Raw genomic sequence first — 15,409 nt, 5'->3', positions numbered from 1 at the left:
TGCGCGCCCGCCGCTGCCGAGCCTCCTCAGCCTCTGACAGCTCGGCGGAGCCTCGGGCCTGGAATCCCGGCTCCGGGGGCAGGACGGGGCGGGGCGAGCGCGCGGGGCGGGGCGAGCGCGAGCCGGCCGAGGAGGGAGCGCGCGGGCGAAGCCGAGCCGAACCGAGCGGAGCGGGAGGTGCCGGGAGAGGCAGGCAGAGCCGGGCGGCCGCCTGCGGCTCCGCGCGGATCGTGCTGCGTCGCCGGGCTCCGCGGACCCCGCCTCTGCCCAGGCTCCCGCAAAACTTTTATTCTCTGGGGCCCCGGTGTCTGCAGGAATCCGAGCGCTCGCGGCTCTGCGCTCCCCTGCAGCGGCGACCGAGGAGACTCGCGTGCCTCTCGCGCCGCGCGCCACCTCACCTGCCGATCGCTCCCCGAGCGGCCAGGGGGCCCCGCGGAGGGGCCGCGCGGGCGCCGGCGCCCCTGGACTCTCCCGCCCGCCGCGGCAGCCCCGCCGGCGCAACTTTCCCTAGATTCCTGCCGCCCAGCCCGGCACCCGGGGCTGCCGCCGCCTCGGCCGCCGCCGCCGCCTCACAAAGGGGCGCGGGGAGGGGAGGCGGCGCGGGCGGCGGGCACAGGCGCCGGGGCGCAGGGCGCGGGCCTCGGGCCGCCGGGGCCGGGAGACAAAAGGGGAACTGCCTCTGTCGGCCGTGCGGCTCGGAGCCGCCGGCTCGTCCGCCTCCCGCCCGGCTCCGCGAGCCTCCTGCTCCCCCCTCCCGGGGGCTGTCCCCGCAGAGCTCCGGGGCGCGCGTGTGTGGTTGTCGGGGCTCCAGCGATAATAAATGATAGAGGATACGATGACTTTGCTGTCTTTGCTGGGTCGCATCATGCGCTACTTCTTGCTGAGACCCGAGACGCTCTTCCTGCTGTGCATCAGCTTGGCGCTGTGGAGTTACTTCTTCCACACGGACGAGGTGAAGACCATCGTCAAGTCCAGCCGGGACGCCGTGAAGATGGTGAAGGGCAAGGTGGCCGAGATCATGCAGAACGATCGGCTCGGGGGGCTCGACGTGCTGGAGGCCGAGTTTTCCAAGACCTGGGAGTTCAAGAGCCACAACGTGGCGGTGTATTCCATCCAGGGCCGGAGAGACCACATGGAGGACCGCTTCGAAGTTCTCACGGACCTGGCCAACAAGACGCACCCGTCCATCTTCGGGATCTTCGATGGGCACGGGGGCGAGGTAGGAGATCTTCGGGGCTTTGGTTGAGAGTGTGTGTGTGTATAGACAACAGGACCTTGTGTGCGCCACGGGGTAGGACCTGGGTGCGAGGGGCGTGGTGATGACTTGTTTCGGGCTGGACAAGGCCAGTCGTTCAAATGCCGCTCAAATTGCCGCAAACACTGCTGGATCCAGACCTCTTGGGACTGAGGGTCCAATTTGGGGGAGGGAGGGTCATCCACAGCCTATTTCATGCCTCATGATTTATGAGGTTCCCCAGGGCCAGAACTTAGCTTATGACTGTGCTAGTTTTGCGGGGAGAGTTGATGGTTTCTACAGTGAACTTTGGCCTGGGGCCTCAGTGCTCCTGTTCCAAGGTTTGAGGCTGACCTAGGCACAAATCGGGAAGCAAGTATCTTTGATGCTCCATTTGGGAAAAGAGACTAGATCTTGAGAGCCGAGGCAGTGAGGGCTCAGGGGGAGTGAAGGAAGCTGTGACTCCTTTCCCTCGCCCTCGCCCTGAGGAGGAATCCGCGGGGTATCTCTGCGCTTCTTCTCAACTCCATTCACTTGGCAAGTGCAATCCGGCCAGGTGACGGCAGCGCCTCGCTGGCCGCCTGCTTTAGCTGGATCGCGGCGCGGCACCCAGCTGCCTCTGGCCTTTGCAGAGGTTGGGATGCCCGCATCTCACCTCTACGCCCTGGCCGGCGTGGGGGCGAAGACGTTTCTCTGCTGCTAAAATCCTTTATTTTGGGGTTCATCTGGGAGCTAGAGACGAGGTTAGAGGCCGGTTCAGGTCCCTTTCCCGCATTTCTGCGGTGGCCTGATTGCGCGCCGGGGCTCAGATTTCCTGGAGGTCGAGGCGGAGGTTGGCTCTGGTCTTTGGGCATCGGCTCAGGCGGAGTGAGTGGCAAATGTGGCTACAGCGCCACTCCAAAGAGCACCAGGCCAGCCCCCCCCGCCCCCCTGTTTCCCAATCTGGCAATTGATAACAGAGTTTACTACTGTTAACTCTTTGTTGTCGTTGCAGCATGCTTTCTTACTCATAGCCCCCCCTCCTTCGCCACCTCTCCTCCGTCATTTCCCCTCCCCTCACAGCCCCAGGTGCCCATCCAACTTTTCCCCCAATTCTCTTCTTGATCTTTCTGGTCTCTGGACGGGCTGTAGGGGAAGTCATTCTTTTTCAAGCGTTTGCTTGTTCTTCTGTCTTTGGTTTGGGTGGAGATTGAGAAAGCTTTCAATTGGTCATTTTATCTGTATCTTTGATACAAAATCACTTCACCCACCGCTCTGCTAATCTTTCCAAGATGCTGTGTCTTCCTGCCTTGTAGATCCAACTGTGCCAGGAATGACAAACTTGGTTGGAAAATTTATTTGGTAGAGCTGAAATCAATTTTTGCTATTTTCCATCAACTAGCCTTTTGTATGTTCTGTCTTTCATAATGAAGTTTTCTCACTGGTTGTAATTTTGTAGGCTCTGGTGTAGTGTGGGGTTCCTTTCCCCGAGGTCACAGGGTAAGAGAAAGTGAATTGAGGGAAGAGATGCTGTGTACTCGGGGAAAAAACATATCTGAATGACAAGGTTGCCACTGTAATGACTAATTTGTTTCCTTGGTTTGAGTCAGAATGTCTGTATTTTCTTTTTATATGCCTAGACTATTGTGAACCATTTAATAAACCTTATATTTATTGTATAATTTTACGTTAAAATTGTTGGCAGGTGATAATCTGCTTCTGGTCTTAGAAAGCACAGTTTTGTTTTTAATTTAAAGGTCTGGATGTAATATGAATGTTGTGAAACTTTGGGTTGTACTTATCTGGGTGTGCTGTCTTGGCATGTTTTGAGCCTGCGCGTGTAAGTGAATAGGTATTAAATTTTCCTTTAAGTTGATATACTAAAACCTGAACGTTACAGACCCAAAGAGATTTCAGGTTAAAAAATTTCCAGTACTATTTTCCAGTAAATGTACCATCCAGAAAAGGGACATGATAAATGCTTTTATTTAACTAAAAGTATTTTACATGTACAGGGCTTTTCATTAAATTTTTAAATAATCAACAAGAAGATGATCATTGTTAGCCAAACTATGAAATGCTTTTCATTGTCCCTTACATTAGAAAGCCTGCTGTTTGCAAAATAATTAATATTATCAGTACCTTAAAAATAGAATAAATTGTTCTGCCTATAATCTTGTGTGGTATGTAGACAGTTCATTCATTTTTGCTTTGTTTTAGGGCAAAATAAGGAAAGTGCTATACACAGGAGTTATTTAATTGTCATTGGAAATGTGATAATAACAAATAATATTAGGTAATTTCTCTCCTGATTTTTTCTTTTATTCAAAGAAAATCTCACCATCGAATTCTTGTCTTTTGTGTTGTTCAGCTCCTTTAACACTCACCAGAGGAGGGTGCCACTGTTTGATTTTGGTGTAGATGATACCTATCTCCTTTCAGAAAAGAGGAAGCTTTTTCTGAACTATTATTTATATATATGCTGTCTGTTGAGTCCTACAGAAGATGAATGATGAGTTTAATTTATTTCTGATAATTTAGACTGATAAGATAGGCTATTAAATACCAGGGCTCATCTGCAGTGGTAGTGCTTTTTAGATCCAGAAGGGGCTTAAGCTGCCTTGTATATCTATTTCATCCCATTTTTTAGATGAGATATTTGTTGATGGCTGGAGAAGTTGTGACCTTCCTAAGGCTACATGGTTAGCCTTCAAGGCCTTCAGCTTGGCGGTCTTTCTGTTAAACTACTGACAAATCAGTTTGCATGTTTACCTGGTTAGATAGACACATAGCACACGAGGGATACAAAGGTGAATGAGACATGATTCCCAGCTTGAAAAAAGTGTCACTGTAGTGAGAGAGAGAGAGAGAGAGACCTGTATACCGGAAATTACAGTCAGTGGGTGCTTAGCGTGGTAGGGGATCCCAAGGAGGGGGCTTTAAATCAGACTGGGCGGTGGAGGCCCTGGGAAGACACCTGAAAGGTGTCTTTTTATTGCAAGGTTAAACCGAGGCTTTGGCTTGAGACCTGGCTTTGAATCTCTGCTCTGCCTTGTACAGCTGTGACCTTGGGCAAGTTGCTTGAGCAACTTTATCTGGGAGGTTTTAATCTGAAACATAGGGATAATGATGCGTGTACGGTGCACTCTCATCAGTTGTATTGTACCCTCTCTAGAGAAGTACTTAATGGAGAGAAGGATGTGGAAGAAGAAAGCTTAGAGACCTAGAAGTCTGCCGTGTTAGGGCAGCAATGTCCAAGGGAGAGAGACTCTGCATGTGAAAGGCACAACTTTGGTCCCTAGAAAGGTCTGTGTTGGATAATTCGTTAGGTATCCCCCAAATTCTCTATTTCTCTTTGGTCTAACTTCTGGTGAACTGATTATTAATTTAGGATTCCAGGTATCCTAGCGTTAGGAAAGCAGCATCCTGTCTTTGGATGGGAATTTTGTGATTAGTGAAAAGAGATAGTCTCTATGATTAATTAATAAATTGGTATTCTGATTTGCACTTCAGCCTCTTGTGAGTTGGGTTAGCATGAGTTAGGTCTCTTGAGTCTAATCAAGTGTGTATTTTTGACAAAGATGTGTCTCTGGACTTACTGTGCTGAGGACCAGGCTGGATGGCTGCGATGTCTAGATGGATGAGATCTTAAAGAGTTGTCTCCGTGGTCCTCTAGGCCAGCTTCCTCACTTGATGGCCTTGAGCCCTTGAGACATTCTAACCACGATACTATAGGTAGATGGTTGACTCTGAGTGTGTGTGTGTGCGCGCGCGCGCGCGTGTCTAAGGCTACGGCAGTGATTGTTTGGCTGTATAGCAAAAGATTAAAACAACAAAAAGGTAAAAAAGAACATAGCTCAGATTGTATCAACTGATGTGGAAAGGTTACTTTTAAAATTAAATAATGTTTAGGAAAATGGTTTTTTTTGTGCTTATCTGTAATTTTTATCTGCAAGCAAAAGATGGGTTTTTGTTTTTACTTTTTATATTATCTAGAAGAAATATCACCAGTCCTTTGAGGTAACTTTGTCAGTGTTTATGGGTGAAACCCATCTAGAAAAACAGATTGTTAGGTGCTCATGCTTATGGGCATTACGGTGTTAAAGATCGTGTATCATTGTATCATACAGTTGACACACAGCTTGGCCAGTGGTAAGCTCAGAGTTCCACACTTCACATCAGAGAGAAGCTGTACTCAGATGCTTGTCAGGGGCAACAGTCTTGAGGCTCAGCACTGCTCAGGAGCTCAGAAGACAAACTGCTTATGGAGGGTTGCCTGAAGGATATACAGTCTAGTTCTTTGGATCAGTGGTTCTTAACTTTTCTTGAGTCTTGCTTCTCTTTGAGGATGTTATGAAACTACAAACATATTCCCCAGAGAAATGGACTTGTGCATCAAGTTTTGTTGATAATTTCAAAGATAAGTGGATGCATGAAGTTTCTGGATTTTAGGTTGGTCTAGATAGAATAAAATCCGTTTCTGTTAAATCTGGACCTGCAGGGAGCTGTGTACCTGGACCCTTTCCTTGGCTGGATTGCCTTCCTCTCCATCATTTGCGTTTGTTGACTTGTGTGCTGTCATTTGCCTGGGAGTGTTATTATGAGGGATGGTCTTCTAAAGCTCTATGACAAGTCAACTGCAAGGATGTCATTGAGGGCTTGATTTGTTACATGAGGTAGTATCCTCTTTATGAGGACCAAGGGAGAGAGAGTTCTCTGATAGCTTTTTGTTTTTATCTTAAGGATGCTGAATCATGTAACTGATTGGATCATCCTGTATTTGTTGGCTGCTAGAAGTCTTAGAGCCAAACCTCTGACCTCCCTCGAGCAAATGTGCAGAATTTTATAGAATACATTAATTTGGCACATGAACTTACTCCCAGGACAGCTTCTCTTTTCTACATTTGGTTTTCCTTTGTCCCATTTTTCTCTTTCTCCTCTTAGATATGTCATTTTATCTTGTTGTGGTATATGTATTTATGTAAGTTTCACTGGATCCTTTTTGAAATAAGATATAGTTCTGAATAAATAAATTATGAGTGGCACAATGCGTGATCTGCTTTTAGACATTACAGCTGCTGTTAGTAAATGTTGGGTTCCCACATTACTGATGTACAAGAGGCCTGTGGATTTAGTGTGGACAGATGCCTTATGGTTTAAGAGAAAATTCAGATTATTTTGGTTTAGAATGGCACATTAACATTTCTGCCAAAAAGTGAGAGTTGCTTCCCCCTTAATAAGCCCCATTCGGTGCTTAGGAACCTCTTTGTAGGTGAATGTAGGGTCCTGACTGCTGACCTTGGTGCATCTTCTGAACAGATTATTTAGGAATTCAGTTCAGTTAAACCAGCATTTTCTGTTTAGTCTGCCACATGTGGAAAAGTGTTATGCTCTCTGTGATGCTCAGAGATGAAACAGTGCGTTCTCTGCCCTCAGGAAGCATTCTGTCTACTTGGAGAGATGACCTTTTTAAAAATAGCAGAACAACAAGATTCAGTTGGACCACCTACAGGAGGGTGATGACGGGACTGAAGGAGTTTGGAGAGTCTTGGATAATTTGGAAAGGAACTGATGATGTTTGATTATATCCTAGCGTTTCAGTAGATGGAGATTGGTTGGAGAGAGGATGAAAAGATGCCATTACAGGTGGGAGAAAAAGTGTGAAAATGGTATAGAGGAAGTAAAATGCAGGCACAGTTGGAAGAAAGGCAGGTGCCCCATTTGTTTAGAGCAGCGTTTCCCCAAGTGCTGTCACTCTAGTAGCCCGTTCATTATTTTTTTTTGTATTTGAGTTCCCTCTGTGTTTTGATATACTTAATATTGTTTTTTAGATTGACTGACTTTTTTTTAAGTATATTTATTTTTAAAAGAAACTTTATATCAGCACTGTGAGTGGAAAATCCATAAAATGAAATTCTTGGCCTCCAACTTGCTAAGAAGCTGTCTTTATCTTGATGGAGTAGAATGATTCTAAAAGGACTCCTCTCCTAGTCTCTGTCTCTAGAGTCCCTCTGTCCCCCACCCCTTGCTTTTTATGAGCAGAAAGGTGGCTTTTAAAATTTAATTGTTGGCCATAATGTGAGGTGAGGCAGGCTGCTTGCTCCCTTGGTAGGTGGAAGGTACCTAGTGATGCCCCTCCTTGAGGAACCCTGGTTTACAATAGCTTTCCTCTGTGACTTATGGGACAGATAAGATTTCATATGTAACTCACCTCCTTGGGGAACCCAGAGTTATGGATAGTTCCCAGTGTGCTGGCAGAAATCCCATCCCCATTTCTAAAAATGAAGGTCGGTGAGAAGACATTATAGGAATAAACCTGAATCCTTTCTAGCTTAGTTTGAAAAGTAAATTCACAGGTTTCAGCACTTGAGCCATTATTGGTCACACACTGTGACATACTGACAATGACAAGACACACCAGTGTGCTGGGACCCACAGTTGAGGAGCCTTGGCCTGGAGTTTACACACAGATGAGGAGAGGGAGATTCTGCTGGAATTGTTGTTAGCACTGTTGCTAACTATTGAAGCCACATTGAGGAGCATAGGCTGTGCTGTAGACACTGGAAAAGCATTGGAAAGTTTTGAGCAAAGGAATGGCATGAGATCTGTGCTTTAGTAATCCTGTTCCTGTGATCTACATAGAGGGTTGATGTGAAGACACAAGACGGAAGGGCGGGGGAGGGATGGTCAATTTGGAAGCCTGGGCCAAAGCAGTGAAGATGAAACTAGGGGTGGGGGCCATTGCTGAAGGAGAGGGACACAATGGAATGGAGACCCCCTGAAGTGTTAGACTGCTGTCAGGGTCCCATTGTGGCACCAACAGTGTGAAAGAGGCCAGTTGGATAGAAGAGCAGATTTGGACTATAGTGAGTTTGGCTGTAAATTTGTTCCCTTCTCCCTTATATTTAGACATTTTCTGGGATTCATAAGATGACTGTTAACCATTTCCTCCCCAGTTTTTAAAACATTATTTCTATCATAGCTTATCTAAATGGACTCATTTTAATAATTTTATTTATTTATTTTTTTCCCCCCAAAGCCCCAGTAGATAGTTGTATGTCATAGCTGCACATCCTTCTAGTTGCTGTATGTGGGATGCAGCCTCAGCATGGCCGGAGAAGCCGTGCGCCGGTGCGCGCCCAGGATCTGAACCCGGGCCGCCAGCGGCGGAGCACGAGCACTTAACCGCTAAGCCACGGGGCCGGCCCCTAAGTGGACTCATTTTAAAACAGTGAAAATATACTTTATATATAATATCTGATTTATTCAAATGGAAAGGCATTTATTACTGTTTTACTTCGTTACCAGGAATAATTCAGGTTTTGTTACAAGAGATAGCTTTTCCAAGACTAAAAAACAGCATGTCTTCATTTCTCTTGAATGATTTCGTTTCCCTGACACTGATTTTAAAATAAAAGATATGTATATCATTCAGTCTCACATGTAAATGGTCCTTGGGCTCTGTCCAGTTAAATATAGGCACTTAATTCATTAGGGACTCAGTTTTTTAGAAAGTACTATTTTTATTTTGAGTGTTAATATTTGAAGCATTTGTTTTATTCTTAATTTCTACTTTGATCTTTAACCACTTCAGTAATATATTTTTGTGGTTTAACTTTTGTTACCATTTTCCTAATTCTGTTTAATTAATATTAAAATAAATCTGTAGCAAGTTAAGCATATTTAAAAAAATTAATTTTAAAATTATAAAAGTAATATGACTATATGATAGATAGTATAGAAAAGAAAAAACACTCCAAATCTCATTATTCTTCACATCCATTATGACGATTTTGGTGTATTACTTGCTTATCTTTTTTTATGTGCATTTTAAATATGATTTTACATTGTTATAATAATGTACATATAGTTTTAAATCTTGGCATTTTTCACTTTGTATAATCCTATAAACACAGTGATTTTGCTCCATGATTCTTTATTTTATATCTGATGTATTTTTAGTTACAGAGAAATATTTTGCTGGATGGGTATTTGATATATTACTCAGTTGCTTCCTTATTGGTATATGTTTACTTTTCTCTTACTTTTCACTATTGTAAATAACATGGTAATAAGTATTTTTGTGCCTTTACTATAGTTTGGATTATTTCTCCAGGGTAGATTTCCAGAAGTGGGATTTCAAGATTAGAGGAGAAATAAAGAAACTACCATTATCGGTAATAATAATAATGGCTGACATTTATTGAATATGTATACTATGCCAGGCATTGTTTAAAAAGTACTTTATATATATTATCTAATTTTAATTATCATAATAATTTTTGAGGTAGGTACTGTTTTATCCCCATTTTATGTATGTAGCAATGAAGGCACTGAGAGGTTAAGTGATTTACCCCGGGTCTCTCACAGCTCATAGGTGGTGAAACTAGGATTTGAAACTGGGATTCAGACTCGGAGCTGTCTGTATCCAAAGCCTGTGCTATCAGTTTCTGGTTGAAGCTCCACAGATCTCATAATTTGAGTCATAAAGTGTGGATGGCAGTGTTAGGTGGACACTGCCTGGTCTTCTCGTGTTGCTCAGGACTTGGAGTTTCTTGTTTGATTCTGACGGTTGTGTGCCTGTGACATGTGGTGGTGTTCTTGAAAACTCTGTGCTGGAAACCTTAGTAGGTGGAGCTTGCAATTACGTAAGGAAGTCCTGCAGTTAAAAAAAAGCTGGGGTCAGAAGTCGGAGCAGATGGAAAGTCACATTCAAACAGCTGTTCTCATCCACTCCCCTTCTTTGCTGACAGAATCTCTGTCCCACTACAGAGAATCTCTAACGTTTTTACCTGTTGGCTCATGAAAGGCTTCCATGGAACTTAGAGTGGCATTAACATAGCCATTTGCAGTAAACAGTAATGATTTATGTTTTATTTTACTTTCAAGTACCAAAGGCTTGACTTTAGGATAAGTATGTAGGGGTATGTATGTGTTTGTGTAATTTCTCTTTATCCTGAGGCGTTGTTATTGGTTTTTTTTTTGAGGACCAAAACAATTTCCTAATAATATAAGTGATTGTTAGTTTTAAACAGCAAAATATTTTTTCATTTGTTTGTAATACTGAGTTGGTCTATTTAGTTTGAGTAGATGCTAGTCTTGTATTTTCATTCCAGAAGGCTACTTAATACATTATTCTCAAAGTTAACCTAAGTCAAATGCAAGCTTTGGTGATGGTTAGTTATAATTTGTTTTTAATATAAATTTTCAAAGGCAAAGTTTAAATAAACAAAGGAAGCCATCATTTAAAAAATCATTAATGGCATTGTTGTACCTTTTATAGCTCCTTTTATAGTTATAGGCCCTCCCTTCAAAAGTGCAAAGCATTTTCAGTGAATAATCATATACAGTAAAATCATAATACTGATAAATTGATATCCTTTCAATGAAGTTGAAGTCTGTGCTATGAACAGCTGTCCTTAAAAAGTGAAGATTTACTTTACATCTGAAAAACAAATCTGTAAATCTTGATTCCCTGATCTCACTGGAGAATTTTTTTTTTCCCTTTCCCTCTTTAGTGAGAAATAGGGCCCAGTTTAATGGAACCTTAGCTGCCTCCAACTTTTCTAGAGTGAGAGAGGGCTTTGGTGGTTGAGTCTGTTAAGAATGAGACTTCCTTTGCTCTATTCCTGGAAGACCCGGGAGTTCCTGTGTGCTGCTGGGCATGGGGCTCCTGAAGGTAGGTTTGGGGTCACTATGTATGATTGTGCAAGATGTATGTTGTACAGCGATACCAGATAGAGAGACTCCATTTTCTAACATGTACAAAAGAACTGTCTGCCCCCCAAGCAAGGCATCTCTGGGTCACCTGGAAAGGGTGCCTTCATCTAATTTGTGCAAACGTGAAAGGCACCATAGCAGTAGGCTTTATTTCTGAGACTCACATTCTTTCCCATACCATCATCAGAGTTGCCCTCCTTGTTTTGCTCCTGTGTGAGCAGCTGACAGATAATTTATGTGTCTTAGTTGCTAAAACAAAGACCAGTTATCCATTGCACATCATGTCAGCAAAACCTTATGACTTCTCTGGAGAAGTGAACACTTATTTGCAGTGGCTTTTCAATGTTTGTATTCAAGGTTTTGGTCGTTATAAATATGAGTGGGGATTTAGTGCCCTGTAGCAATAAATCTTAAATATGTCAAATTGTATTTTTAATAGGATAGTCTATATTCAGTACTACTCTTGGACAGCAAAGTTTTTAATCTAAAAACATTAAAAAAATTTATTCACTTAGTTATTGAATTGCCATAGGGCAGAAATTGTTTTATTCTGGTAAGTATATGCCATTTCTTTTTTAATCCAGTAAGTGCTTCCATTTATCTTTTTAATTAAATAAATTAACTTTCAGTTAAGTTAGTCACTGGACATTTTCTGGCCAAGTAAGTTACTTACTAACGCTGTCAGGATTTTATGGAAATTGAGACATAGTAGGATTTTTGGTCATACTGTTTGCCTTTTTTGCTCCCTAGAATAATGAGGTGAATTTGCCCTAACAACTGGTTTGCATAGGTATGTGATAAATATGATTGTCCTAGAGTTTGGGATTAAGAAGTTTTTCCTTCTCTTTTATTTTAACACTTAGATGTTTTTCTACATTTCTGTTTAGAAAGAAGATAAATTTTCTCTTTAGATCAGCCTGGCAGGGATCTTGAATTGTCATGTAATCCAAGTATAGTGTCTAACGCTTCACAGCTACACGAATCATCTATTTTTAAAGACTTTCATCAAGGAGATTCCACGTTGTCCCTGGAGAATTTCTTTCTCTATAATCCTTTCTCTCAGGAAATTCATCTTTATATATGAACTAGGTCCCTTTGGTTAAAGCCTATTTCTGGTCTCAACAGAGATAAATTAGGATTAGGTTGTTACTATTTGTAAATTAGTAAGATTGTGGTAATGAAAAACTCCTCCCTGCCTCGCCCCATATTAAATAAGGACATCCAATTTATGGGAGAAGTACTCATCTCAAAAAAAGGAGATACAAGGTAATTTCTACCGAAGACAGAATATTTTCCAGATGAGCAATAATAGCTCCTCTTTGTAAAGAGCTAGTTTGGCTGTAAAGGACATGTCCTCTTCTAGTGTTACAGATTGGTTGATTTTGTCTTTTATGTCCGTTGTCAGAGGCTTATTCTACAGGTGGAATAATTCTAGCTGGACATCTAGATGGTCCTTTATTTGGAAGCTTTTGGTTGCAAGTGACAGAAAACTCAAGTGGAAGCAGCTTAAACACTAGGGGCATTTATTAGCTCACATAACAAAAGACCTGGAAAGTGGGTGTTTCCAAGGTTGGTGGATCCAGCAGCTCAGTGACTTCAAGTCTTTATATAACTACATCCAGAAACATGAAAAACAGACTGTACTTGTGGTGTGTTCTTAAAGCATGAGGAAAATCTTCCAGAAACTACCCCTCACATCTCCTAGGCCAGAACTGTGCCCATGCCTAAACCAGTGATTTGGCCATGGGAATACTATCACTGTGATGAACTCTAACCCAGAGTTCATCAGAGCATAATTCACTCTGGGTACGGGGAGAAGTCCAGCCTTCTCTGGGGGGCATGACAGCCCAGGAAGGTGAAGAAGACTAGAGTTTTGCTAGCTGGGAAGAAGGGGAATGGTTGTTGGGTGGGCCACACAGGTGGGAAGGGAGTTCAGAGGTGGTGGCCTGTAACATTTCTTGTCTGCACATTAGCAACTGCTGTAGAATGTTGCTGTAAAGTATATAACATTGACATAGGGAAAAAATTAGCTTGAGAGCCTTTAGACGAGAGTAAACCATCTTATTTTTGTATTGGCTTAGAGATGACTTTTTTTGGAGCTGAGATATAAAGTTGGTATTTTAGGGTCCCAACAAGTCTTAAGAAACTATTAGTAGATAGTTTTGTAACTCAGATTTTCCCTCTGTTCTGTGTTAACTAGCAACAAGGAGGGGCCTGAGTGTTTGGAGAACAACAGGGTGTCTTTCTTCTCTAACATATGACTGTGTTTTCAGTACAGTTAATCTACTGATGAATGTGGAAGTGTCACAGCAGTTCTCTGGTGGCTCTCCATATCTGTTTTAGACAATGAATTTGCTGGTCAAATTCAGAAGGATTTTTATCCCTTAATTATTACATATCATTAGTTTTGTTATTTTGTTTTAAAATATTCGAATCTACTCCAGGCCAAAGAGGAGAGATTCCTGGGAGGTTCAGGATTTTTGTACCCATTTTGGAGGGGGACAGTCTAGGTTGCAGTGGGAGGGGAGGACATTAAAGTCTTCAGATTTTTCTGTGGGCCAAATGGATGCCCTTGGAGTAAATTCTGTGTGTGAGAATGACATCCTGCTGCTGCTGTAAATGGATTACAATGAGGGCATCTCTTCATTATGCTTTCCTGACTGATTATTGCCAGACTATAGAAGTGCTTACTGACTTAATTTCCATTTAGTTTTAGTAGCTTTTCTGATTCATTCTCTCTCTATTTTTTTTCCTTAAGATATGCCATCATATTGTCTATATATAATGTAATTTTGTCTCCGGCCTTCTAAATAGTTATACTTTTTGTTTTTGTTTCCTGCCTCATTGCATTAACTAGGACAGAACAATGTCCTGAATTCTCATGACAGTGAGTGTTATCATGTTCCTGTATTTGAGATTATTTAAAAAGTTTGACATGAGGGGAATATAAAATGGCTTCAGTTTATGGATAATAGGTCTAAAATTTTCTTACTGATGTAATGAAAAATGAAAACCAGTGTTAAAGTAAGAGCCAAAGAAGAAAAGATATTCAAGATATAGTAATACAGAGAATTAATGATCACGAGGATGGACTAGAACTTAATGGATTGATGCTGAAAACTGGCGTGCATATATTACGTGAAGGGAAGAACAAACACTGTCTTTTCTTCTTCAGGGAAAAATTATCATCACTAGATCCATCTCATGGAAATATCCTGGAAGCAGTAGTCTGAACAACAGGCAAAACATCTGACTGGACAGAATACTGATTCTGCAGGCTGGGGAAGATGTAGTGAGACACACAGGAATCCCTCTCCCGGCTCCAGAGCAGTGGGCGGTCTGGAGCCACCTGGCCCCTGCTCTTCTGCTGGTTTTGGTGAAGGTTGTCCTTGTTTTAGCTGGGATTTCTTGTTTGGAAAACCCTGGCCCTAATTTCAGCTACCTGTCTGGAAAGAAACTGCAGCTGCTTCCAGGAGAGTCTCATACTGTGGGGTCAGGTCCTGAGTTGGTGTACAAAGACAAAATCATGTGTAGCCAAAATTTCCCTTCAAAGATCCCTCAAATTGCACATAAAACATAATGTTTGTGATTTTGTACCTCTTATTCTGTAGAGCAATATGTAGTTATAAATGTGTAATATCTGAACTAATGTATAGTACAGAATAAAGTATATGCAAGTAAAATATAGTTTTATAGTGTTTTAAATGATATAAAAGAGTATCTTGAGCTTGTGTAAATTTGTACATGGTATCATTTCACTATGCCTTCTGTAAGATACTAGAATAAGAAATTGAAGAATATTTTGAGATTTTCAGGTGGTAATAGGAACTCTTTTATCTTTTAAATAGAGCATATTATGTATTTCTATGTGTGATTACTTGGATAAAATTTAGTTTTTTGAAGTTTTAAAAATACAAAGCAGAATAAGCATGTGGCTTTTTGAAGTTAAAATTTATTTATCCTGATTATTTTTAAAGTCAATTTTAGAAAGATAATTATGATGCCATATTGAATGCTTTATTTTTAATCTAAAAGTGCTAGCCATATCTTTGACAGCAGATAGGAATATAGAGATGGGCCTGGTAATTTATACTCATAAATATGTAGAAGAAGTTCACACTTGCTATTTTTTTCTTGCCTATGGCTTAAGACCTGGGGGATTTTATTCTGCAGTCATTTCAGAAGAGAGACCAGTTGGGGATTCTGAGCTTCCTACTTTCCTGGCGTCCATCCTCAGCTTCCGGTATGGGACCTTCAGGCCTGAACTGTTGAGTAAATGTCTGGTCCTGGGTTTGTCTGAGCAGTCTTTGAGCAGCAAAGACTTCTTGGAAAGGGAGTTCGTCTTTTTAATATCTAGAGGATCCAAGCAGCTGCTGATGAAGGAATCACACGGGTAAAGAACAGGGATCCTGACAGTGGCCAGAGAAGCTCTCTACGCCTTCCTGTTAGAGCCACAGGCTGTGGTCCACAGAGCGA

The 15,409-nt window shown here is 42.2% G+C and overlaps 1 protein-coding gene across 1 annotated transcript in view; it reads left to right on the top strand.

Moving 5' to 3' along the window:
* The first annotated feature begins 380 nt into the window (after positions 1-380).
* The window catches only part of PPM1L (protein phosphatase, Mg2+/Mn2+ dependent 1L), a 287,240-nt gene continuing 272,211 nt past the window's right edge, over positions 381-15,409 (top strand). Inside the window, exon 1 of the mRNA XM_058556438.1 lies at positions 381-1,219. Within this exon, the coding sequence (XP_058412421.1) occupies positions 821-1,219 (399 nt within the window). The 5' untranslated portion in view covers positions 381-820. The remainder of the gene's footprint in view (positions 1,220-15,409) is intronic.

The sequence above is a fragment of the Diceros bicornis genome, chromosome 15, assembly GCF_020826845.1.
Source record: "Diceros bicornis minor isolate mBicDic1 chromosome 15, mDicBic1.mat.cur, whole genome shotgun sequence".
Taxonomy (NCBI): Eukaryota; Metazoa; Chordata; class Mammalia; order Perissodactyla; family Rhinocerotidae; genus Diceros; species Diceros bicornis.
Note: the sequence above shows the minus strand (reverse complement) of the source record. Positions and strands in the feature narration are given on the sequence as shown.